The sequence below is a fragment of the Drosophila guanche genome, unplaced genomic scaffold (assembly GCF_900245975.1).
Source record: "Drosophila guanche unplaced genomic scaffold, DGUA_6, whole genome shotgun sequence".
NCBI classification, from domain to species: Eukaryota; Metazoa; Arthropoda; class Insecta; order Diptera; family Drosophilidae; genus Drosophila; species Drosophila guanche.
In genome coordinates, this window is record NW_022995743.1 from 3,303,649 (window position 1) to 3,328,193 (window position 24,545).

Here is a 24,545-nt window from a genome sequence, read left to right on the forward strand (position 1 = left end):
TGCAACATGTTGACTGGAGACATGCGCATCTACACTACCTGGTTCAACACTCGCCAGCTTTGGCGCATACAAATGGCCAACAATTGGCCGACAAACCGTTATGGCTAAACAAATGGCTAATGTGTCGAATAAAAGTAATTAATAATCCATAGAGCACGAGGTGTATGCAATCGTTGCCCGGTGTAACATCATCTTTATTGTACATCAAAATATGGAACGCACTTTGATCTGGTCAGCGCTAAGCTACGGAATATAGTTAACAAAAACCGTTCACTAGACACAAATATATAGTGCGCAATACGTGTATAAGATATATATATATGTATTTGCATCCTGTATGTGCGGCTGTTTAACAATCTATTTTGGGGGTCTTTGACTTTCGAGTTTTGTGCTTGTCTTTGCGGCAGTTTTGCCTCTTTGGACCAGTGAAATGCAATGATAATATATCTACATATGTATTTGCATATGTTTGTAGGTACATATGTTCAACAGTTGTCTCTTTTGTGCAGGTACACTTATGCCTCCTCCTCCTGCCTTTTGTCTACACTAAAATTTTGGTATAACATTGACTAAAGCTGAAATATCTGGACATTCACCTAATTACTATCCTGAGTGGGTGTGTTACGCCCATTGCTGCCAGTAGCATTGGGTGTTGGGCCATCGCCAGCTGCCTGCACCTTCTCGTTGGTCTCTGCCTGCTTCTGGCGCTCGTAGTCACGCACATCCTCCAGTGTCATGCCGTGCCATTCGTCCAGCCAGGCAAAGGCCTGGCGATGGCCCAGCAGCAGTATGTCGCGTATGCCGCGCTGTATAAAGTCCTCAACCTTGGTCTGCAGGCCCCAGACCTCAAAGCTGGCATGGACTACCTTGTAGGAGCACATGATGGGCTTGTCCGTTTCCCGCCAACCCTCAACCAGTGGACCGCGATCTAAAGCAGGGAAAGAGTGTAACAATTAATGTCTGGGTAGTCGCGACTTGAGGGTTACTTTACTTGTTTTTATGGATTTAAAGAACTTGGGATCTTCCTCAGGCTTGTAGTGCTTGGGGCTGAACTCATCAAAAGCAATGTCCAGGTGATCCACAGAGCGCAGCTTCAGCTCCTCCTCGCTAAGATCCAGACACTGTCAAAGAGATTTGGTATAACAAAAGAGAATACTGCCTGGAAGTCTGTGTCTCACATTATCTGTGGTGCCATTGTTGTCCTCATATTTGGTCTTGATCAGGACATTCAACTTGGGTATAAAGGAGCACTGTGAATAGAGGGAGGAGCGGTTTAGCGGAGGACATACAGAAATAAACTTTTGTGTGTAATTACCGTATACTCTACATGGGTAGGGTGGAAGGTGGGTTCCAATTACAGTTCCATTATGGCACATGAAATTTTAATGAGAAAATCGAAATCAATAATCCATTCTAAATATATCTCTGGCGTGTGTCTAATAAAACGATTTATAAATAAGACCGCAGCAAAGTAAAAGTACAAATCGAATGCCAATCAGAGACTTGCAAACTGATCCGAGCACTTATAAAGCCATAAATATGCGTGATAGATAAGGGAATCAAAGGGAATCATAAGCTGGTTGGCTTATTCGGGGAAATATCTATTTACATACATGTGTAGCTCTCTGAGTGCACTGTGGACTTATGTGTAATCTGATATTATCAGAACAGAGCGGAGGAATGTGCTGGGAATTCCAGCATTTGTTAACAATTGGCCAAACGCCGATTGGAACCGAGTCGCTGTCTGTTCTGCCCAGCATGAAGTTGATATCGGCTGCCATGATGCCTAGCAATGGTGACGTATTGGTGGCATGACAAGTGTGCGTAAGACTTTATGGGGGGCTTTATCGGCAGACAAACCCCCACCAACACATGCCCTTGTCTGATTGATATCCCCGGAATAGCTTGATGTTCTAAGAACGGACAAGGCCTGGGCAGCTGCCATATGGCCACAGTAGAAAGTGTAGTAATTGAATGCTAAGGATAAACACAAGGTGCGTGTGGGGAGCGACACGACACCCCCCGTGGATGCGCACGCCCAGTCAAAGGTGGGCTGCTGCTGTCCACCCACTCACCTGTTAGTGTGTAGGGATAGTAGTTCCAGGATTTCTCTATCACATAGAAAACGCGCGGGCAGATGGCTTGCACCCAGTAAGGCAGTCGACTGTTTTCGGAGGGGGAAGCGAACGAATCTTTGATTAGCTGCCAAAAGTCTATGCAAAAACCTGGCGCAGCTCACCTGGACAAGTGGATGTGTTTCTCTGTGTACTGGCCCTTGCCGTGGACATCATCTTTACAGGGTTTGTTCTCCACCACCTCAACGCCTTCGCCCTCCTCGGACTGTTCCAGACTATGGCGTGCTATCATATACAGCTGGCCAATTTTGTACTAAGAAATAATGACATAAAATCAGGTGCTGGCGACAAATGATGGATGGGCTCACCTCCTCCACGGTTAGCGGCATGCACACACGATATTCCTTCGTCAGCACCATGTCACAGCGTTTCAAGACGAGCCTTCACAGAAATTAAAATTCCAAACGTTACGCAAAAAAATCCGCCGCACACAACTCGCCAGGCCGCAGGGTGACCGTGGAGATATTGAGCGAAAACCGCTTGACCCTCAGAAATATACCAAATTATGTCTGGTAGCTTTCAAAAGATACCGTAAATGTAGAGAATTCCAAATAATTTTCCCCGATTTTGATATTCGATTTAATATTTCAGGCTAACTAAGACCCTCATCGCTAAACGTGTAATTTTATGCAATAGGTGAATCAACATTGATTAATTTCAATGACTCCCATTCATTTGATTATCTTTAAAATAAGCTATAAACAAAGAAGATCCAACTTGTATTTTTGCTACATGGTAACTACACGTGCTCTACATATCAAAAGCATATTTTTAGAGTATGAACAAATTTGTATCCTATAATAATTGGACATATTCACTATATAATGTTAAAATTCGTTATGTTTTTGTAATAATTATATTTGTGTTTCTGTTTTGGCTCTTGTGGCAGTACAAAAGTTAAGTCTCTAAGTGCTACATGGCAATAAATAGTCGAAAATAAACCTTAATTCTAATACATCGCGCACATGGCACTGGTCTTTCCTCACAACCCGAATACTATTCACCCCTCGACGCTATGGAATAGCCACCAGAGTGGATCATGGATCAATCTTGAAACTATTCCACAGCGCCGATTATCACATCGTAAATTATACTCCCCATTCTTAAATTAAACTCCATCCTAGACCAATGCCACGAGATTCAAGAGTTTAGTTTGACATTCTCTTCGGCGGCATCAACAGTCGTCTCCATGGATTTGGAGGTGGTGCGTTTCTGCATGCGGAAACGGTAGTAGATCTCCGGTGCCCAGGCCAGAACCACCACCAGAAGCAGCACTATCTGGGCATACAGGCAGATGACATAGGAGTCGGTGTAGTCGCGCACCCATCCCAGCAGCTGTCCCACTGTGATGACAATCACGCCCTTCGACATCATGCTCAGCCCCAGACCGCCGGCCAGCTTGTCCGAGCGACAGTGCGCCGATATTGTGAGATTGTTGTTGATCACAGTGGCAGACTTCATCATGCCTATCAGTATGGACATGGCAATGATGACGCTCAGGTCTTGGCTCTCAGCCAGCACAAGACGCGCAAACAGTAGGCCAGCTGTGCCGAGCAGGAAAACCACGCGGTAGGGTATCCTCAGGTGATCCGTAATGCAGGGCAGCAGCAGGCGACACACAATGTCGGCACCGGCCACCACAGACATGCAGAAGGCCACCACGGTGCTGTTCAGACCAGCCGTCTGGCCGAGAAAGTCGGGAAAAATCATGGTAAAGTTGATGGTGGCCGTGTAGACCAGCGCCATGCCAACAATGATGCTCCAGAAAACGGCGTCCTTGAGCAGCTCCAAATCCATGGCCTGGACCAGTCGATTGCCCATTCGTCGGCACAGCGACTCGGTCTTTGGCTGTGCTTCATCGATCTTGCTTTGTGTGGCTACAACGACAATCTGCAAGGGACTCGATTGACCCTTCTCCCCGTCCGTCTCGGCCAGCAGGCGAATGTGTCGGCGGTTATTGTGCTTGACGGGCGGATTCAGTGGCTTCAAAAACATGGCACCAAAGAGCTGAAAAAACGAACAGAATTAGACCTGATTTACATATGAGATGTTCGTTAAAGACTTACCCCAGTCAGTGAGAGAGCAGACATGGCGAGGACTGCAAGCCGAAAGCCGTGGTTATCCAGGAAGTAGCGCACCACGTGGGGAATGAGCACTTGTCCAACGCCAGCACCTGCCAGCGAGACGCCCACGGCACGGCCTCGCTTGCTGCTGAAGTGGGAATTGATGGCCATGAATGTGGAAGGCGAAATGAGTCCCAGGCCAAAGCCCACAAAGAAGCTGTAGCCGACGATGAAATGCCAACTCTCTGTGGCAAAGGAGCACAGCGCCAGGCCAAAGGAGACCAAGATGCAGCCCGTGGCTGCCACATTTCGCGGCTTAAAGCTCTTAATGGCAGGCCCAACGAACAGGCCCGAGAAATTCAAGGCCAAGCTGTTTAGGTTCGTGATCAGCGCCGATGTAAAGGTGTCCTCGTTCATCCGACGCAGCTCACCCACAAAAAGCTGTCCAAATACGGACAAAATGGACTGATTTGTCATCTGTGAGGGTGAAAAAAGAACAACAATGATGTGGGTTAGTTAATTTTTAATTCTAAAACGCAATTGTTGATTGCTTACATTAATGACGGCCACGGCTGCCACCACAACCCATCCCCAGCCACCATCTGGAACAACACGGCTCGTCTGCACATCCATATCTGGCTAAATACGCTCCAAGTTTGCTAATACAATGGCTTCGGGCAGCTGAAAACAGGTAAGATAAGCATATTAAAAACGTTTGTCTTGTTTATGGCATTGATAGAGAGTCAAGATAAGCAGAGCAGAGACCCAAGACACCCAAGCATAACTGAAGCTGACGCTGACTTACGCGTCTATTCGCCTGAAGGTGAATGATTTGTATCTTCATTCCACAGACACGGCGTGTCCATTTCGTAAACAAATCTCCGCGAATTAACAAATTAAATTAAATTGCTTAAATTGCTTAATTTAGTCGGCGCAGTAAAAAGACGAAAATCAACCCTGTTTTGTTTCGATACCATTTTATCGATAGTTTTGGAGATGGTATCAATCAGCTGTGCCAGTTCAGACTCGAATAAGTTAAATTAACAATTTGTGCGCATTTTCCTTAATTATTGGGCACCTGAGGCATAATGCCGTGCTTTATGTGCACCCATAATGTGAATAACGCCATCAGCAATATCAAATTCGATTCCGTCGAAGCTGACTCGCTCGGCTTAAAGCAAATAATTGAAAAACACTTTTGGTTTCGGGTAAACAAAAACACAAATCGCTTGACTTGAGTTTCGAATAAATTTGGACGCTTTTCATTGCAGTTGACTGATTCAGTCAGTGGCTACGTGTGCGGATCATGCTGGGAACAACTGTTGCTGTTTCACAACTTCTATTTAACCGTGGAGAATGCCCACAAAGCCCTCGCCGCACTGGCAACAAAGCAGCCCGAGGAGACCGAAGAGAACAGCACTCCAACAGCCGTGGTTGCCGCCGTTTATGGCGGCGCTGTAAAGGATGAGAACGAGGAAAGCGTGGCAGCTGCCGTGAAGCGCAGGCGTGGGCGTCCACGCAAAACGCCTGCCGCTGCCAATGACGAAGAATTTCAGAACGTGCTGGAGCAGATCAATTTAAATGAGATTAAAATTGAGTATCCCGAGGCAGATTTGACCATCGCAGATGTGCTGGAGGATCAGGAGGAGCAAGACTTTGAGTCACACAGTGACTGCGCAACGGAAGAAGACGAGGACCAACTGGAGAAACCCACACCGACTATCACTCGCAAGGCTCGTGGACAAGCCCGCGGGCGTAGCCGTGTGCGGCTCGTAGAGAAGCCAAAAAAAGCCCCCGTGTACAATCAGCAAAAGTCGAGCGAGTTCAATGAGTACATCAAGCAGCACTACAAGATGCAGTGTCCCGTGTGCAATGCCCCCATGGAGGGTTTCTCGGATATGCTCGTACATGTGCGACGGGAGCATCATCAGCGCGGCTACGCCGTCTGCTGCAATCGAAAGTTTAGGAAGCGCGGCGTACTGGTTGACCATCTGCGCCGCCACGAGGATCCCGACCTCTTCAAGTGCACAATCTGCGATCGTGTAATGGGCCAGCGGCGCAGCCTTGAACTCCACATGCGAATGCACAACGCCAAGTCGCAGGGGCGGCTCTACCAGTGCGATCATTGCTCGAAGAGTTTCTACAGCGCCGTCGTCTGTGAACGCCACAAACTAACGCACATTCCTAAGGAGCAGTGCCAGGTGAAGTGTACCAACTGCGACAAGACGTGAGTGCGCCAGCCCCTGAATTGGTTCTAAGACTTCTGATTCATTCTCTAATTTGCAGCTTCCCCACCCAATACACCATGCAGCAGCATTTCAAGCTCGTGCACTTGAACTTATATGCCAAGATCTGCGACGTTTGCGGCAAGTCGATACGCGGACGGGAAGCACTCGCCCGCCACATGAAGGAGCACACGGGCGCACCGCAGGCCACCATCGAGTGCCATTTGTGCGACTCCAAATTGACCACCAAATACGGCCTGGCGCGTCACATCAAAATGATGCACACTCTCGAGAATCTACAGCCGATGCAGTGCGAGCTTTGCCTCAAGGTTTCACCCAGCCTGCAGGCGTATCAGCATCACCTGAAGTACACCCACAACACGGCACGCAATCATCAGTGTCCGATGTGCGAGAAGGCCTTTAAGCGGCCCAACGAATTGCGGGTAAGCCAGAGGGAAGTCTGCCCGTCTGTCTGATAGCCTTTTGAACCTTTGGGGTTGTTTTGTTTCTAGGAACACTTGACAACGCACACGGGCGAGGTGCTGTACACCTGTCCCCACTGCACGCAAACCTTCAACTCGAATGCCAACATGCATGCCCATCGCAAGAAGGTGCATCGAAAGGAGTGGGAGGAGTACCGCCGGCAGCGCTTGGTGCGGGGACGCAAAAAGGATTCAATTATTGCAGCCAGCGTGCGCAAGACCACCGCGGGCAGAGAGGACGGCAGTGCAGAGCCACAATCCACTGCTGTCGAGGCTCTAGCTAGTCCTCCTGCAGCGGAGGAGTGCTAACAAAGTGGCGCATAATAAAGCGAAAAGTAAATTCTGTTCAAAGAACTGCGAGAATCAATGTGTAAAGTGGGGGCTGGACGACTGTAACCGGCTGTAACTGGTTCGCGGATTGCACCCTGATCATCTCGAACTGGTATAACGGACATCGATGCTGCCTTATCAGCGATTAAGGTCGAGTCTGGTAATCACTTTTTATTATATTTTCATACCGCGAGCACATATAGCACATGGCTCTGTGGCTCAAGCTGGCTTCAGACACTCGAACCGGTTTGGTTTGGTTTTTTAAGTGGATCTGCTCCACGTCTTATCAACGGATTGGATTGGCATTATCATGCTTAGTTCAAAGGTACCATCGATCGGCGTGTGTGTTTATGTCGTTTTTTCTAGTCTCATGCAGAATGCTTGAAATCTGTGCCATCGAAATAACAAAACAATTTTTTCTTCTTTTTCTAGCAGCATCTCAGAGATCATCCTGTTTACCGATGGAATATTTTTCGATTTGTCAAAGATTTCTAAAAGTACCCAAGATCTTTGAACCTTTTGTAGGTGTTTCCCCACAAAATGTTGCTATTTGCAAGCCTGGGAAATCACTTCAAGTGGTTCCCAGACCAGACAATATAATGGGAATCACAAAGTGAACGACCAAACTTCCTTCTATCGCATCCCAGATCCCTTTTGCCAGTATCCTCTGTACTTACTTGACGAATTATAGACGTATTTTCATTTGCACAAAGAGAGCAGACACTATTTACTTTTTCAAATCTTGTTTGTTTGGTTTTATTTCCACACTATCACCTCTTAGAGGAGTTCTTTTCTAGCTGATGCTTATCTCGCGACGAGCAAATATTGTTTGAGTAAAATGCCTGGCCCCATGCCTTTTTATAATGCCGAATGACAACTGAAATACATTATGGGGCACAATGTGTGGAATCAAATTAAATTTCGCAACGCATATTGGCGCCAAAGTATCGATTAATATCGATTGTTTTTAAGCTGAAATGCACACCTGCCCGCACAGCTGCTTGCAGCTGTCTCTTTCGCTCACACAAACGTGTGAACGTGTCACCCAAGGTGTTTTCCTTTGGATTTTCCTTAATTTCTATTGCATCCTGAACAAACTATAGGCCAGAATGGTGGACGATAGCACCAGAAAGACACTGAGCAACATTCCACTGTTACAGATACGAGCTGGACCACGCGAGAAGGACGTGTGGGTGCAGAGACTCAAAGAGGAATACCAGGCACTGATCAAGGTGAGTGGCGCATATCTACAACAAAACTGTCTCAACTGTTGCATTGCTTGACTTGCAGTATGTGGAGAACAATAAGCAGTCGGGCAGCGACTGGTTCCGGCTGGAGTCCAACAAAGAGGGCACCAAATGGTTCGGCAAATGCTGGTACATGCACAACCTCCTCAAGTACGAGTTTGATGTGGAGTTTGACATTCCAGTGACATACCCAACGACAGCACCGGAGATAGCGCTGCCCGAGCTGGATGGCAAGACGGCAAAAATGTATCGTGGTGGAAAAATCTGCCTAACAGATCACTTTAAGCCACTGTGGGCACGGAATGTGCCAAAGTTCGGAATTGCTCATGCCATGGCTTTGGGAGTGAGTGACACAAAAATATGCAGCAAAGAAATCTACTCATGATTCTCTTTACAGCTGGCACCATGGTTGGCTGTGGAGGTTCCAGACCTCATCGAGAAGGGCATCATCACATACAAGGAGAAATAATTATAAATTCGATTTCTGTTTGGATTGAGGAAGCGGCAAAAGAAAATGAACAAATGCAAAATGTAATATGAAAGTCATTTTATCTTTGCGTTTATTTAGTCAAAAGTCAAATTGGAAAAGATCATGCTTCGTCCCTGCTCCATCAGCTACGTCTTAGTCCTCGTCTCGTCTTGTTTTGTTTCATATTAATAATCATCATCCATCCATCCATCCATCCATCGTTTATCGCATAGCCTAAGTTTTGTGTTTATGTGGTAAGAATTTCATTTGGTTGATTTCATTTCAGTTATTTGATCTGTGAGCTTGTTCCTCCCACCGACTCCTTCTCAGTTCATGTGATTGTTGTTGTTGTGGTTGTTGTTGCGTTGCGAAGACTGACGCCAGGTGTCTGACCAGATTGAGCTTGGCGAGGTGAATGGATCATATTGAGTAGGCAGACTCTCGCCGGGTCCTGCTACTGCTCCAGCTACAGCTCCAATTCCTATTCCTCCAACTGCTGCCACTCCTGCTGCTGTCCCCTGTTGTTGCTCTTGTGCAATGTTGTGCGATGTGGCCAGCAGCTGACTGAGACCCGGTGGCGGGCGCACAACATTCACCACACCCGTCGGCTGATCCGGCCAAGCACCGTAGCCCAGCGGCGACCAGGGCGAACCCCAATTGTTGCTCTCCATATTGGCCAGCAGCAAGAGTTTCTCCTGCTGCAGCTGCTTCTGCTGCTGTTCCTGCTGCCGCTGCTGCAACTCCAATTGTTGGGCCTGCTGCAGCAGCAATTGCTGCTGCATAACCAATTCGCTGCGCTCCCACTGCACCTGCTGTTGTTGCAGCTGTCGTTCCCGTTCCCTCTGCTCGTACAGATCTGCAAAAAGGAAGATTTGAGCTAAAGAGAAACTGCTTGGACTGTGTCTTCTGTGTGTTGCTTACCATCCACGGGTGGCAGCTCAATCTCCGCATTGGCAAAGAGCGAATTGCTGGCTGTGGCCGACAAGGGTTCCCACAAAGATGTCATCGCTGGCGGCGTCGAGTTCTTTCGGCTACCTCCAATCGGTCCGAGATCGCTTGATGATGCAGCTGATGCTCCTCCTGCTGCTGGTGCTGCCACTGGTTGTTCTACGACTGCTACTGGAGGTGCCACCGTTGCTGCTGTGGCTGCTCCTGCCAAATGTATTCCATTATCCATTGGTGCCGCCTGGCTACTGGCTGTTTGTAGCACATCCCTGAACGACACCCGACTGCTGGTCTCCCATGGCGATGTGATGCACTTCATGGTATCCGGCGAGGCTGGTGGCGAGGTGCTGGTTGCGGCTTGGCCAAAGTTGAGCTGCTTCTGACGCTGCTTACGCTCCGATTTCCTCACTGCGCCCACAGACGATGTGCCGTTGGTGGTGGCCTTTTGTTCCTTGCGTCGCTCCCGCTCCCTCTCGCGTCCCGGAGTCTTGCCCAACTTCTTGGCCGATCCATTCTGTTCCTTAAGCACGCGTGGCTCCTGCATCTTGACGGGTTTGGGCGATATATTCTCTGGCTGTGGGGCACTCGGCTTGGGCATTGGTTTCTCCTGCACCTCCTGGACGACTGGGGTACACACAGGCGAGGGTTCTGCTTTGGGGGAAGGTTCAGCTTTGGGTGAAGGGTCTGCTTTGGACACTGGTTCTGCCTTTGGTGATAGTTCTGCCCTGGGCGCTGGCTCTGATTTGGGTGATGGCTCTGCTTTGGGCTCTACTTTGGTCGCTGGTTCTGCTGTCTTGGGCGATGGCTCTGCTGTCTTGGGCTTAGCTGCTGTTGCTGCCACAACCACGGATGTCTGTCTGATCTTTTTCTGGGGTCGCACTGGCGCTGCTGGCTGTGGCGGTGATGGCGTCGCTGATTTTTTCGCGGGTTTGACGGACTCCACGGGCACTGGCGTGGGCTGTGGAGGATTGGGTGTGGGATTTACTATGGCTTGGGGCTTTGGTTTCGGTGCTTTCTGCAAGTGCTTGCTAAGGGAATTCATGTCCATGCCCCAGGATGACCAGGAGGGCTTGGATTTCCGCGACGCTGTCGTAGTTGTGGGCGCCATGAATGTCCTCTTACGCACTTCCTTCACTTGGTTGCCATTCCTGGCCCGCTGCTGTTGCTGGTGGTTATGGTGATGATGATGCTGCTGCTGCACTGCCTCTGTTTTGGCTGCCGCCTCCTCGGCCTGCATCTTTACAATATTCCGCAGATTAAAAGTGGGCTGTACGGGGCCCTTGTACCGCGCCGCATCGTACGCACTCTGCTGCGTCATAATGGCCTTCGAATCAAACACAGCCGCCACCAAAACCAGACAGAAGCTGGCCAGCAGCACCACAAGTGCAGCATTGCGCAGCGATGTCTCCCACACGGGTCGCACCAAATGGACGGCGCACTGCTCCACGCTGTCGGACGGCATTTGGGCGAGCATAAAGTATCCAATGTCGTAGGTGAGATTCGTGATCAGCGTCAGCGTTCGCTTCACGCGCGATGTCGTTAGGTCCGAGCTGAATGCAATCTCTACCTTGCGCGTCTCATTCTCACCTAGATCGAAGCCTGCGCAGTCCATCACCTTGAAGCCGTAGTCCTCGCAGGGCAGCGAACCAATCAGGAATCCCTCGATCCTCATGGGTATGACGCCCGCATTGCGAGCCGTAAAACTCCGGACCGTAACCACAGCCTTGTCGCCGGACTGGCAGTCTGCAAACTGATCCGGCGGCACATCGAAGAGCAGCGGCGTCAGGGAGCCGGGACGACGATTGCCAAAGCGGAACTGGGATTGCACGGCGCGTGCCTGCAGCCAGACAGCCTCGTAGAGCGTCAGATTACTCCTCACATGGAGTAGGGTGCAGTACTTTTCCGGCTGATAGGCGCTGAAGGTGATTGGAATGGTGAGGCTGGATCCACCGGGCAGCAGAATGGGGCCACCGGCCTCGGGCAGCGAGAAGACCTCACGATCGGTCAGATAGCAGCTGGTGGAGCTGACATCGATCACCTCGTGGGGCAGCGAGAGTTGTGTTCGTCTGGCGTAGGCCGGATCCGACAGAAAGTAGTCGAGGAGCAGCGGCTGCTGCGACGGATTCGTCAGCGTTATCCACTGCCGCTGCACCTGACTGATCTCGATGGCCGGCGTCGGGGGTATGGGCTGGAATTGCACCAGTTTTGGCCACTCCACGGCAATGGCAAAGTCCAGCTCCAGCGGCGGCAGCTCGTCGCTGTGCAGCGTCAGGGTGAGGGCCTGCAGCTGCCGCTTGAACTGCCGATAGAGCTCCGTGCGCTGGCGCAGCTCCACGCCATCGTAGAGCAGATTGTTGTTGATGCTGCTGGGCTCTCCGCTAAGTGATCCTCCACCCGGTATGCTGGGGAACACGGCCTGATCGTTAGTGGAGTCACGAATGTAGCACTGACTCTGGCACATGGCCGTCGGCTCAAAGTAGATGCGACCCACCTTGGTGAGCGTCTGGGCAGCGATGGTTGTGCCCTTGGCATTGAAGTCCTTGAAGCGTAGACCCGGCTTGGCGAAGCTGATGCTCTTCACGTGCACGGGATGCGTGAAGCTGGAGCGGATGCTCAGCACAGCGGTGCAGATCTTGCCGGGGAAGCAGTTCTTGAAGCTCAGCTGCTCTTGGTCGATGTCCAGCTGTCCCATGGAGGCCTTGAACTTGACGGGCACCCGCACCACCTCGTAGGGTGTCCACACCTTGAGGGTGCCCTCGGCGGGACCATCGATGTAGGTCTTGACGGCCACCTGGAAGACGGCGCTGTCGCCCTGGCCCAAGTACCGGCAGATGTGCAGCCGCGTGGCCTCGTTCAAGTCATCCTGCGAGTTCTCAATGTCCTCCGCGAGCAGGCAGCCAAAGAAGGAGCTGGTCGAGTAGACGGTTTTGGGCTCCTTGAAGAACCAATTTGTGATCTTAATGGGCATGGGATTGTCGTTGCGCAGGATGACATAGCCATCGCGCGACATCTGGGCATATGGCACAGTGCCCAGATCCAGCTCCAGGCTGGGCACTTCCGGCTGCAGCTCTCGCTCGCGCTTCTTCTGTGGTATCCGCAACACAAATGGCTGCGCGGAGACGTGCAGACGGCCGCTGCACGAGACCACTGGCATCTCGAAGGTGGTGACATTCGTGTCGATCCGTAGGGAGGACTTGAACATCACCTCATCGTTGAGCAGATTGAGCTTTAGCAGCTCCACAGAGTCGCCTGGCTGCAGCAGCACTTGCAGCGCATCACCCATCATGGTCACCTCCAGCAGCGACTCGTCTATCGGCTCGCTCAGGCTCACATTGTAGAGGATGAGGGGCATGGCAAAGTTGTTGCGCACCACCAGCGAGCGTTTCCGCTCCAGCGGTGAGGCTGCCTCCGAGCCATCGGCGGTGGAGCCGCCGGTTAGAAATTTGGTGACATTCCCATCGAAGGAGAGGCCGCCCTTGAAGATCTCTGCTCGGACCAGAACCGTGAAAGGTTGCACTGGGTCCGGGCTGGAGCTGGAGCTCTTGCTGCTGATCACCAGCAGGTCGTTGATCGTTTCGCTGCTCTCGAACAGCTTGGGATCGAGCACGATGCTCGTGCTGTTGGGATCGAAGAAGAGGCCCGGAATATTCCGCAGATAGCTGCCGAAAAGCTCGCTGCTGTGCTCGTTGTGGTCGTGCATGTCCAGCTTGAACTCCATGGCCTCCGCATTGTGGGTGGCCACGCGACCAAAGTCCGCCAGCGGGTTGCGTGCGTAGGGTGTGTGCTTGGGCAGGATCTCGAACTCCACGGGTATCACCAGTATGCTCTCCTCGAGCTCCTCCAGTTCGGATATCTTGATGCGTATGTAGGCGCTGTGGTTGCCGGCGGTGCGGCCATGGAAGGAGATCCTTATGACTGGCTTCAGCGTGTGCGGCGGTATCTCCCAGAGATTCTGTGGTCCCTCGGAGCCACCGCTGGGCAGCTCCAACTGGAACTCCCCGCCACTGCTGTAAATCTGTGTCATAGATACGGGTTAGTGGCTATTTCTTGTGGACTGTGTGTAGCACTTACCTCGAGTATCTGCAGCGGACGCTCGTGCGGATTGTACATGTGAATCTCTGGAGTAAGCGTTGCATTGATGGGCGCCTTAATGCCCACCAGCGGCTTGAGGCGATACGGACACTCGCTACCCTCGCCGCGCACCGTCATCTCCGCACGACCGAAGGAGGTGTGTATGAGAAGATCCGTTGATATGGCACCCAGCTGACGCGGAAGAAAGACCACACTGAATGTCGTGTTGCCCAGCGGCGGCACCTCGCGCGTTCCAAAGAAACTGCTGTAGAAGGCCGGACTCGGACCCACCACAGAGTTCAGTTGGAGCGTGCGATTCGTGTGCTGGTTGAACAGCGTCACTTGCTTCGTGCGCGCCTGCCCCACAGACCATGTTCCAAAGTCAAGGTGGGGCGGCACGATCCGCAGGTCGCCCAGCATTTCGCTGTGGTCACGCGTGTGCGGCTCCGGGAGACTGATAAAGCTCTCCTGCAGGCCCTCCAGCACTTTTTCACTGCTGGGCTCCAGCTGCATTTGCATTTGCTGGTTGTTGCCACTGACTCGGGCGCCGAGCAGCACGAACAGAGCTGGTATCAGCCTCAGGACGAGCCGCAGCGGTAAATATGTGTACATCGTGTGTGGGTTTGGTTGCAGTTGCGCTGCCCTAGCTTTTCCAGTTCCTGTCCAGCGTTTTTTCGGTCGTGGTTTCCTCTGCGTTGGGCTTTATTTATATTATTCAATATCGTCTCGTCGCTATTATCCTATTTTCTGGACTCGTATTATCAGCTGTGTCTGTGGTTAGCGATGGCAGCGCAGCATGCCGATAAGCGATACTATCGCATAGCTATACACAATTGCATTCTCATGCACATGGAAATATTTTCAGTTAGTTTCATATGGGAGTTATACAGCAAGATGTTGGTTAGTTTGTATGAAGGGCAATCTCATGGCGTGGTGCATATCTAGAATTGCAACAATCAGCTGAATTGAGAACCAGTTAGTAGTATACTTTTCGGCTGCGAAAAATGTGCGAAAACAGAGCGTGTCCCCCTCTCTAAATCAAACAACATGCTACCTTCTTTTAGTATCGATAGCGTATATCGGTTCCCTGTGACTCCACCTCATTGCAGTAACATGTACATAAATTAGAGGGTTCAGTTGTTGGATTTTTCTGTACATATCAAAAATATATATGCATACCTATATTTTAAATCAACCATAGTTTATTAGCTCACACCTGAATATAATATTATTATTTTCAAAATAAAACGCCGATAGCTTTCGCTTATTGCACCAAAATATTGATATTTTTTAAAACTAGACTGCGCATCGATATTGCATGCAAGACACTTAAACATCTCACATATCTAAAATTCGAGCGGGAAAGCCATCCAGAGAGAGAGATGGAGAATATTAGGAATATGTTAGAAAGGTTAAAAACATGTCAGTCTAAGATATTGCCATTATTAATGTTTGAGAGCAGCTTTGAAAATAAAATTTTAATATTAATTTATGGAAATAGGGTATACAAATGCCTATACTATATTATACCTACCTGTTGACAAGCAACAAATTGTCAAATGACGTTGCTCTCCGTTCCCAGTCACGTTACGTTTTTATGCTATTTTTGTTCGTTGACATTTTTAGATTTAATCTTAATTTGGAAACATTCCAACAAAAATAAGTCGTGAAAACTAGCCAGTCTTGTGGAGAATTGATTGATAAATCGGATAAAACTATTGTTTTAGCGCGGACACTCCCAACTAGCTACTAATATTAAATAGAACATACAGATCGAGAAAAATGATTTTAGATTTACGGAATATTTACAGTATATTTTGAAAATGCAAGGGTATATTTCGGTATATTTCCGAGGGTGTCGGTAATAATTCCGCGGTCACACTACTCAAAACAAACACAAAAAAAAAAGAAAGTTTGCAAAAAATTGGTTTACGTGTAAATTATAAGCTAATATACGCAAAGTTGCTATAACTAAAGTGAGTGTTCCCCAACATAATAGCACAGGACTGCTAAATCGGCAGTTAATAACGCACTGCAAGTGCTATTTTAAAGTAAAACATGGGTAACCAAGTGACGTAGATCGTTCGGCTTTGGTACTCGCAAATGTACACATACTCGGGCGGGCAAGCACATTAAATCTTGCAGAAATGTGTGTGCATATCTGTTTTTGCTTTAGAATTGTATTCCCAAACACTAAAATGAGCAATTGCAATGTTAGATACATGTGAAGCTGGCCTCATGGCCTGTGATGCAACTGGCGTTGTATTGATTTTGCCCACTTTCACCGCTTACAAAATGCGGTGGGTTGCCAATAATGCCAGTTTCGGTTTCACACAAAAACCGCCACAGATTTCCATACGCGTCAGAAATAGGAACGCACCGCTGCGCAGTGAACTTCGTTACCCGATGTAAATTAGACAGCGGTCTCTATGTACGCTGATACAATGTATACATATAATATACCTTCTGTACATATAGCAAAGTCATTACCTGTGGAAAGAGGATGGGAAGGGCAGGGCGCCAATGTCAGTGGCTGCTTAAAATGTGTGTGCTTTTCAAATTAGATTCAAAACTACGCCAGCCAGCCACTAGTATGCACCGTTTCCCCCACACTCATCATTTAGTTTGTAAGACATTTTTGGAGAAAGTTCAACTGGCAGCTGGATGCCCTTAGCCAAAAACCAATTCGATAACCGGTTCAACCCAACCCAACCACTTGTTTGACAACCCCACTGGAAGACGATGGACCAATGTCCAGATAGTGCATATGGCTTCCCGCCTGAAGAGAGGTCATTCTTGGGAATAACGGTGCTTATTGTCGCGTCGCTCTCCAGTCTCCCAATCATCATCCAGAGAGTGAAAACAGAATTTTCAAAATTTCATAGCAACCGCTCGCTCGGTAGTTCGCGCTCGGCGCTTAAATCGTCGCACGAAGGCGCTGACGAGGCGTCCGCTGACACTGCCCTGTTGCTTAGGCTTTTGTTTCCCTTTCATGGCTGGTGCTTGCGCATATTTGATTTCAGTTTACTTCCAAACTCGACAGCGTGCAGGTTGACAAACGACACACACAGGTTCCAAGTGGTTCCAGAAAAAAAAACCCGGACAACGGACACCAACAACGACACCAACACTCGCACCAACACTGTCAGAAATACCTATTGCACTTGCACGCACACACACGGACAGCCCCGTCTCTAATCAATTCTAAGTTAATACTTGTAAAATCAAAGTTTGAAAGTACAGAAAAAAGTCAAACGGTACGGCACGACATGATCCCGGACATCGGGTCCCTCTATATTTGCCATTGAATTGGCACACCAATCCGATACAATCCAATAATGCTAATGCTACTCCCCTCTTTGTCTGTTTCTCTTTCTATAATTTACAGCATCTGGGATGTCGGCGAAAGCAATCACTGAAGCCACGGGCAAGGATATCCTGAACCGTCACCTTAATGCCCATGGCGCAGGCGCGGCCACTTGCCGTTTTGCCACAGTCAATGCCGACACAGACTGGTCCAAGTTGAGTGTCGATCATCCCTGGTTGCTGACCACGGTGAGTGCCACTTAAAAATAGCCTGCCGGATCCCTAATCAGCAATAGCAGCAGCAACCGATAATTAGGCCAGCGTCGGCCACAAACATTCGACATTGTCATTGAACTTGACCCCAAACAGAGGGACGGGGAGAACGGGGACTCTCTGCACGCCTTCCCTGGATGACTAAGCCTCCTCCTGATAAGCAGCATGGTTCGAGCGCCAGGCAGCCGAGTGGTTCCAATCAAATAGCAGAGTGGCAGCGCGGCATTTTTGTGCGTGGTGTTTGTTTATCGCGGCGTGCCATAGCTATAGATGTAGCTTTATGGCTATAGGTCGTGTGGCGTGGTCTTCCAGTAGTTGTCCTCACCTGAGTGCACGATTAGCGTGAGTGGCTAGGCTACTCCTCCACACAATAGAATTACTCAATCAAGTGGATTGGGAACGGAAATTCACTCGCGTTTTATCGGTCATTGGAAGCGAGAAATCTTAAATCTGTGATTTTGCACCCAAAATGTCGCGTGTTTTGTTTTGTTTTTCCGATGACAATTTGCCGCGATTTTTGTCCAGCTAAAAGTAACGAACGTAAACACTTTTTCTTTTTTAAACGAATGAAAGTTCTTTCAAGATATGAACATTTAATTACGCGAAAAAGTTTTATCGCCTGACGACTCGGATGACTTTTTGTTCAATTTACACTCGTACGATCTTCTAAAAAGCATCTCCGACCTGTGTGTGTGTGTGTATTGTCATTGTCAATGACGAGGCGATGGCTGGCCTGACCCTTGGGGACGCTCGCGCGCTATCGCCTGATCTTGCTCCACACACACACACACACACACACACACACACAATGATACATTTACAGCTACATCTACAACTGCTTGAGAAAACCGGCTGGCTTGGCGCTCCTCTCCTCTCCTCTCTGCTCTGGCTTGACTGTCCCCTGTTTAAGTTCAATGATTTTTGTTATTATTAGCTGCACTCGTACCTTATAAACAATTTAATTAACATTTCGATATTGTGGAATGATTTCGTTTGTTGCAGCCGCTGGTGGTCAAGCCCGATCAATTGATTAAGCGTCGCGGCAAGCTGGGACTGATTGGCGTGAAGAAAAGCTTTGAGCAGGTGAAACAATGGATTGGCGAGCGCATCAACAAGGATCAGAAGATTGGCAATGCTGTGGGCAAGCTGCGCAACTTCATAATCGAACCGTTTTTGCCACACACCGATGTGAGTTCAGACTCCCTTCTACACAACTATTCAATCTCCACTAACCTAACTTTCGGCTTATTCTACCCAGGCCGAGGAAATGTACGTTTGCATCTACTCTCATCGATCGGCGGACACGATTCTGTTCTATCATCAGGGTGGCGTGGATATTGGCGATGTGGATGCCAAGGCCGTGAAGCTGGATGTCCCTGTGAACAGTGAACTCTCGCTGGCCGATGTCAAGAGCAAGCTGCTCAAGGAGGTCAAGGATGCGGCCCAGAAGGAGCGCATTGCCAAATTCATTGTCGCCTTGTATGCAACATTCGTGGACTTGTATTTCACATATCTGGAGATCAATCCCCTGGTGGTAACGGCTGACAATCTGTATATATTGGATCTGGCCGCCAAGCTGGACTCGACGGCCGACTTCATTTGCCGTCCCAAGTGGGGAGAGATCGATTACCCGCCACCATTTGGCCGCGATGCCTATCCCGAGGAGGCGTACATCGCCGACTTGGACGCCAAGAGTGGTGCCTCGCTCAAGCTCACGATTCTCAATCGAAATGGTCGCATCTGGACAATGGTGGCAGGCGGCGGTGCTAGCGTCATCTATTCGGACACAATCTGTGATCTTGGTGGGGCCTCAGAGCTGGCAAACTATGGCGAGTACAGCGGTGCACCCTCCGAGCAGCAGACGTACGAGTACGCCAAAACCATACTAAACCTGATGACCTCCTCGCCCAAGCATCCCGATGGCAAGGTGCTGATAACCGGCGGTGGCATTGCCAACTTCACAAACGTTGCCGCGACCTTCCAAGGTGATTTATACCTTCTATAAGCCATATATATATATTCATATTATCTTATCAGCCATCGATCAACAATGTTCTAAATCGTTTCTCACTACCAGGCATCATCACGGCGCTGCGCGAGTTCCAGCCCAAGCTGGTCGAGCACAATGTCTCGATCTTTGTGCGTCGAGCTGGACCCAACTATCAGGAGGGTCTGCGCCGTATGCGTGACTTTGGCGGCACCTTGGGCATACCGCTGCACGTGTTTGGACCCGAGACACACATGACTTCCATTTGCGGCATGGCGCTGGGCAAGCGGCCCATACCGAAGGTGGCCAGTGTAGAGTTTTCCACGGCCAACTTTTTGCTCCCAGGCGGTCAGCAGGCTCAAGCCGATCTCAAGGCAGCCAGCGATGCCAGCAGCAGCGATGCCCTGGGCTCCGGTAAGTGGAATGGAATGGCAGCTGAATCTGATTCTGTTTTGTGGTGTATGTGTCCCCGCCCGGGTAAACCCAAAGGAGATCACTAATCCATTCTTGCAGTAATCGTAGGATAAATATTTAATCATTTGCATCCTTGCCCGTGGCATCGATTGCATTGATTGTCCTGCACTGAATCGTTTGATCTGATCTCTGATCTTTCTTTCTCTCTTTTTATTCTCTCTGTATTTTGTATGTATTTGCATTGATCGCCCTCGCTCTCGCCCTCGACAACCGACAACCCCATCAAAATCGAAAAAAAAACCAAAAAAAAAAACCACATTAAAATTTGAATGCTCGTTTGGCCCACCTCGAAACTGCACCACGAAAAAACCAAAATACCCTCACATATATCGTATATATCGTACCCGTGTTTGTATATCGTATTTGTATCGTATTTGTTTATGTACTTTGTATATGTTCTTTGTGTATTCTTGTATCCTGGTTTGATCTCGCTCTACTCGCTCTCTACTCCACCTACTCCATCATCATTTTTAATCGACTAATCGACCACGACCTCGACTCGACTTCATTCTGGGATCAAAACTCAAAAAGCCCTGAGCTCGACTGCAGCTAAATCGATTAAACTACCACCTATCTCAGCAGATGAGGCGGACAATGGCAGCAGTGCCAGTGGCCAGCATCGTAATGGCTCGAGCCTGACACGCAAGTTCTTCTCCAACACCACCAAGGCGATTGTTTGGGGCATGCAGCAGCGTGCCGTGCAATCGATGCTTGACTTTGATTTTATCTGCAGGCAAGCAATTGAACTATTCTGTAACCCAAATGAAACTTTCCAACTCATAATCTCTCTCTTTCTCTTTCTGCAGGCGCGATGAACCCTCTGTGGTGGCCATGGTATATCCATTTACTGGCGATCACAAGCAGAAATACTACTGGGGCCACAAGGAGATTCTCATTCCTGTTTATAAGAAGATGTCCGATGCCATCCACAAGAATAAGGAGGTCGATGTCTTGGTTAACTTTGCCTCGTTGCGCAGTGCTTACGAGTCGACGCTGGAGGTGCTGGAGTTCCCACAGATACGCACCGTGGCCATCATTGCCGAGGGCATACCCGAGAACATGACACGCAAGCTGATCTTCGAGGCCGACAAGAAGGGTGTGGCCATCATTGGACCCGCCACAGTGGGCGGCGTCAAGCCGGGTTGCTTCAAGATCGGCAACACTGGCGGCATGCTGGACAACATTCTACACTCGAAACTCTACCGTCCGGGCAGTGTGGCCTACGTCTCTCGCTCCGGCGGCATGTCCAACGAGCTGAATAACATCATATCGAAGGCCACCGATGGCGTGATCGAGGGCATTGCCATTGGCGGCGATCGGTATCCGGGATCCACGTTCATGGATCACATTCTGCGCTACCAGGCCGATCCGGAGACCAAGCTGATTGTGCTCTTGGGCGAGGTGGGCGGCACGGAGGAGTACGAAGTGTGCGCCGCTCTGCAGGATGGACGCATCACCAAGCCACTGGTGGCCTGGTGCATCGGCACCTGTGCCAGCATGTTTACCTCTGAGGTGCAGTTCGGACACGCCGGCTCCTGCGCCAATTCGGACCGTGAAACGGCCACAGCCAAGAACAAGGCGCTGCGCGAGGCGCGTGCCTATGTCCCCGACTCGTTCGACACTCTCGGCGAGCTCATCCATCACGTGTACAGTGAGCTGGTGAAGACGGGCCGTGTGGTGCCCAAGGAGGAGGTGCCGCCACCGACCGTGCCCATGGACTACTCGTGGGCCCGCGAACTGGGTCTCATCCGCAAGCCAGCCTCGTTCATGACCTCGATTTGCGATGAGCGTGGCCAGGAGCTGATCTACGCGGGCATGCCCATCTCGGAGGTGCTCAGCAAGGAGGTGGGCATCGGCGGTGTCATCTCGCTGCTCTGGTTCCAGCGCTGTCTGCCCTCGTACGTGTGCAAGTTCTTTGAGATGTGCCTGATGGTGACGGCCGATCATGGGCCCGCTGTCTCTGGCGCTCACAACACCATCGTCTGTGCCCGTGCCGGCAAGGATCTGGTATCTTCCGTAGTCAGTGGCCTGCTGACAATTGTAAGTGCAGTGAAGGTCGTTTTATTAGCTGGAAGATGACTCATTTCTGATGTTAATTTGCAGGGCGATCGCTTTGGTGGTGCTCTGGATGGCTCGGCCAGACAGTTCTCCGAGGCCTACGATACCAACTTGCATCCCATGGAGTTTGTGAACAAGATGCGCAAGGAGGGTAAACTGATATTGGGCATTGGGCATCGCGTCAAGTCGATTAACAATCCCGATGTGCGTGTAAAAATCATCAAGGAGTTTGTACTCGAGAGCTTTCCAGCGTGCCCGCTGCTCAGATACGCCCTGGAGGTGGAGAAGATCACCACCAACAAGAAGCCCAATTTGATTTTGAATGTAGATGGTGTGATAGCCACTGCTTTCGTTGACATGCTGCGCAACAGTGGATCGTTCACAAGGTACGAGTTATAACCTATGTGGAAATGTTTTATTTATTAACTTTTACTCTGAATTCCCAGTGAGGAGGCGCAGGAGTACATCAATGTGGGTGCCATCAACTCGCTGTTTGTGCTGGGCCGAAGCATAGGCTTCATTGGACATTATATGGATCAGAAGCGTCTCAAGCAGGGTCTCTATCGCCATCCATGGGATGACATCTCCTATGTCATTCCCGAGCAGTACAACTAAGCACATACACGCGTAGCGGAGGAGCAAGCCCTGATGTTATATATTTATATACACCCCCACACACATATAGATATATACAAAGCATATATATATATATGTATATTAATCGGAAGTTGTTGTAGTTAAGCACAGATGTACGAAGTTAAGCAAAGAACGGAGGAGTTGGCCACAAAACACACACTCAAAAAACACACCCACAACACACACTCCAGTAGCTGTTTATCTCCGCGCAGAACAATCTCTTATAAATTCGCTCGTGTCACTCCTTTGCCCCTTTCTCTTCCCACTAACGTCTGCATTTAAAGTTTCTCTTAAGATATCAGACATTTAGCCCATGTTGTTTTCTGTAATCTGTCATTGATGCGTGCGTGTGTGTCTCGAAGCACCAGCCTGGGGGCGGGGCAAACAACATCACAACCTAACATAATATTATTTGATACTTCTTTTATACCTTACCTTACCTTAGTTTGGATGCACACAACAAGAGAATAAATTGTTGCAAGAAGCTCGAACTCCCTTTTATTTTTGGCACTTATTTTAAACATTATCCGCCCACTCCATACTCCTCCCGTGCTAATGAACGTGGACGTGGACATGCACTAGTTCCTGCTGCACTCAAGCACACATTTATTTATAAACAATATATCGTAATGTAAATGTATTTACAATGCACACACCACGACAGGATGAACGTTCGCAGAACAAATTAATTAATTATATTTAGTAGTAGTCTGTGGGCCATTTCCTACAGAGGTGGTTAATGCGTTGTTGCGTTCTATAAAGCTGTTGTTCTGGTTTGTTCACTCGGATAAAATTTTCACCAAATAATTAAATCGCACAAATGCTTCACGTAGCTGAAATAGCGGGGATTGTCTCTTGTCTTTTGCTGAACATTTTTGGATCATTTGGAAACGATCACACACGCACACACACATCTACATGGTCCTAGGCAATATCTAAGCGTAAAATCTCATTTAAACATATTTAAGCCGGCCCCAGAGGACACCTCAACCGATAGTGAACTGAAAGTTATGCTGCTGTCTCCTATCTCATGCGACGCATCTTCCGCTCCATTTTCTTTTGCTTTTTCTCGTCCAGCTCGGGCTCCTCTTGGGCGTTGCGCTGGGCAAGCCATGGCTTTATGAAGGAGCCCCAGAGCATCCAGCCTGCTCGTATGGGGGCCAGCAGCAGCACCAGCCAGAAGTAGTTCGAGATGAGAGCCATCAGTAACGTGCCAGACGTAAGGATAATCAGATCCTTGACATTTCTGCAAGCAAAGCAGGCCGGGTTGAAGATTAGCAAATCGGGAAACAGATACAAGTGCATGTACTCACTCCGCTATGCCGCCCTCCATGTTCAGATCGTTGCCTGAGTCAACTAGAGCACCGGTGTCAGAGTATTTTGCTTGCGACATGAACGCCATGAACTGGTACGCACCTCCAAGAATCGCCAACGAAAGAATGTACATGAACTGCGGAGAAAGCAAATTAGCAAATGGTAGTCACACTTAGCCACTGTACCGACTTACAATTGTGACTTTGGTGAACTCGAAGACTAGAAAGCTCAATAGGAGAGCAGGTGCAGCGCAGCCAATGGCCATGTTCCGATAAAATGCTAATGTGGTCTTGTTTTCTTCGACGATTTGCTTCGCACCTTTCGTGCCCTGTTTTCCCTTCTGCGTTGGCTGTGTAAGAGAAATGGTTTAGTGGGCGATTCTCAGCGAGTATAATTTACTTACAGCCATATTTAGTTTAATAATTATGTATTAACTATAGTGCTATTTCAAAATTTCGAAACTTTTACGTGGCGACACACTCCAATGAAACGGCCTAGTGTTGCAAAACACATCGCATAATCAGCAGTGC

At 49.2% G+C, this 24,545-nt stretch overlaps 7 protein-coding genes across 15 annotated transcripts; 3 read left to right on the forward strand and 4 right to left on the reverse strand.

The window, feature by feature from the left end:
• Positions 1-165: 165 nt before the first annotated feature.
• Positions 166-14,751, reverse strand: LOC117587050 (transmembrane protein 131 homolog). Of its 4 annotated transcripts, XM_034277506.1 has the most exons (5): positions 13,968-14,751; positions 9,873-13,911; positions 9,445-9,807; positions 5,519-5,526; positions 166-534 (listed from the first exon to the last, which is right to left on the reverse strand). In XM_034277506.1, exons 1-5 carry the CDS (start codon positions 14,577-14,579, stop codon positions 448-450), a joined length of 5,109 nt encoding a protein of 1,702 aa, XP_034133397.1. In that variant the 5' UTR covers positions 14,580-14,751; the 3' UTR covers positions 166-447. The 4 variants fall into 4 exon arrangements, with proteins under 4 accessions (XP_034133397.1, XP_034133405.1, XP_034133389.1 ...); XM_034277514.1 differs by lacking the exons at positions 166-534; positions 5,519-5,526 and having other exon boundaries at positions 9,015-9,807; positions 9,873-10,539; positions 10,630-13,911; XM_034277498.1 differs by lacking the exons at positions 166-534; positions 5,519-5,526 and having other exon boundaries at positions 9,015-9,807; positions 9,873-10,589; positions 10,626-13,911.
• Positions 442-2,597, reverse strand: LOC117587131 (cytoplasmic phosphatidylinositol transfer protein 1). The gene is made up of 7 exons (XM_034277640.1): positions 2,444-2,597; positions 2,240-2,388; positions 2,076-2,164; positions 1,316-1,323; positions 1,179-1,250; positions 992-1,121; positions 442-928 (listed from the first exon to the last, which is right to left on the reverse strand). Exons 1-7 carry the CDS (start codon positions 2,492-2,494, stop codon positions 597-599), a joined length of 831 nt encoding a protein of 276 aa, XP_034133531.1. The 5' UTR covers positions 2,495-2,597; the 3' UTR covers positions 442-596.
• LOC117587119 (monocarboxylate transporter 13) lies at positions 2,976-8,061 on the reverse strand. Of its 2 annotated transcripts, none has more exons than XM_034277627.1 (4): positions 7,913-8,061; positions 4,754-4,879; positions 4,202-4,675; positions 2,976-4,142 (listed from the first exon to the last, which is right to left on the reverse strand). In XM_034277627.1, the coding sequence occupies exons 2-4, from the start codon at positions 4,829-4,831 to the stop codon at positions 3,276-3,278; spliced, it is 1,419 nt and encodes a 472-aa protein (XP_034133518.1). In that variant the 5' UTR covers positions 4,832-4,879; positions 7,913-8,061; the 3' UTR covers positions 2,976-3,275. The 2 variants fall into 2 exon arrangements, with proteins under 2 accessions (XP_034133518.1, XP_034133511.1); XM_034277620.1 differs by lacking the exon at positions 7,913-8,061 and adding an exon at positions 5,004-5,153.
• On the forward strand, positions 5,205-7,951 carry LOC117587100 (transcription factor grauzone). Of its 2 annotated transcripts, XR_004574038.1 has the most exons (5): positions 5,205-5,406; positions 5,470-6,425; positions 6,485-6,866; positions 6,936-7,395; positions 7,671-7,951. XR_004574038.1 is itself a non-coding variant. In XM_034277591.1 (4 exons), the coding sequence occupies exons 1-4, from the start codon at positions 5,287-5,289 to the stop codon at positions 7,212-7,214; spliced, it is 1,737 nt and encodes a 578-aa protein (XP_034133482.1). In that variant the 5' UTR covers positions 5,205-5,286; the 3' UTR covers positions 7,215-7,639. The 2 variants fall into 2 exon arrangements, 1 of the variants encoding a protein (XP_034133482.1); XM_034277591.1 differs by lacking the exon at positions 7,671-7,951 and having other exon boundaries at positions 6,936-7,639.
• On the forward strand, positions 8,234-9,028 carry LOC117587163 (ubiquitin-fold modifier-conjugating enzyme 1). The gene is made up of 3 exons (XM_034277674.1): positions 8,234-8,467; positions 8,526-8,825; positions 8,880-9,028. Exons 1-3 carry the CDS (start codon positions 8,345-8,347, stop codon positions 8,949-8,951), a joined length of 495 nt encoding a protein of 164 aa, XP_034133565.1. The 5' UTR covers positions 8,234-8,344; the 3' UTR covers positions 8,952-9,028.
• Positions 14,752-15,840: 1,089 nt separating the features above from the next.
• Positions 15,841-22,861, forward strand: LOC117587073 (ATP-citrate synthase). 4 transcript variants are annotated; one of them, XM_034277539.1, is made up of 9 exons: positions 15,841-15,943; positions 17,356-17,522; positions 18,549-18,734; positions 18,805-19,531; positions 19,624-19,947; positions 20,539-20,740; positions 20,814-22,047; positions 22,111-22,451; positions 22,512-22,861. In XM_034277539.1, the coding sequence occupies exons 2-9, from the start codon at positions 17,364-17,366 to the stop codon at positions 22,678-22,680; spliced, it is 3,342 nt and encodes a 1,113-aa protein (XP_034133430.1). In that variant the 5' UTR covers positions 15,841-15,943; positions 17,356-17,363; the 3' UTR covers positions 22,681-22,861. The 4 variants fall into 4 exon arrangements, with proteins under 4 accessions (XP_034133430.1, XP_034133419.1, XP_034133439.1 ...); XM_034277528.1 differs by lacking the exon at positions 15,841-15,943 and adding an exon at positions 17,018-17,224; XM_034277548.1 differs by lacking the exon at positions 15,841-15,943 and adding an exon at positions 17,018-17,224 and having other exon boundaries at positions 20,587-20,740.
• Positions 22,862-23,277: 416 nt separating this feature from the next.
• LOC117587152 (transmembrane protein 208) lies at positions 23,278-24,541 on the reverse strand. The gene is made up of 4 exons (XM_034277661.1): positions 24,419-24,541; positions 24,209-24,364; positions 24,015-24,151; positions 23,278-23,947 (listed from the first exon to the last, which is right to left on the reverse strand). Exons 1-4 carry the CDS (start codon positions 24,422-24,424, stop codon positions 23,725-23,727), a joined length of 522 nt encoding a protein of 173 aa, XP_034133552.1. The 5' UTR covers positions 24,425-24,541; the 3' UTR covers positions 23,278-23,724.
• Between the last annotated feature and the right edge of the window lie 4 nt (positions 24,542-24,545).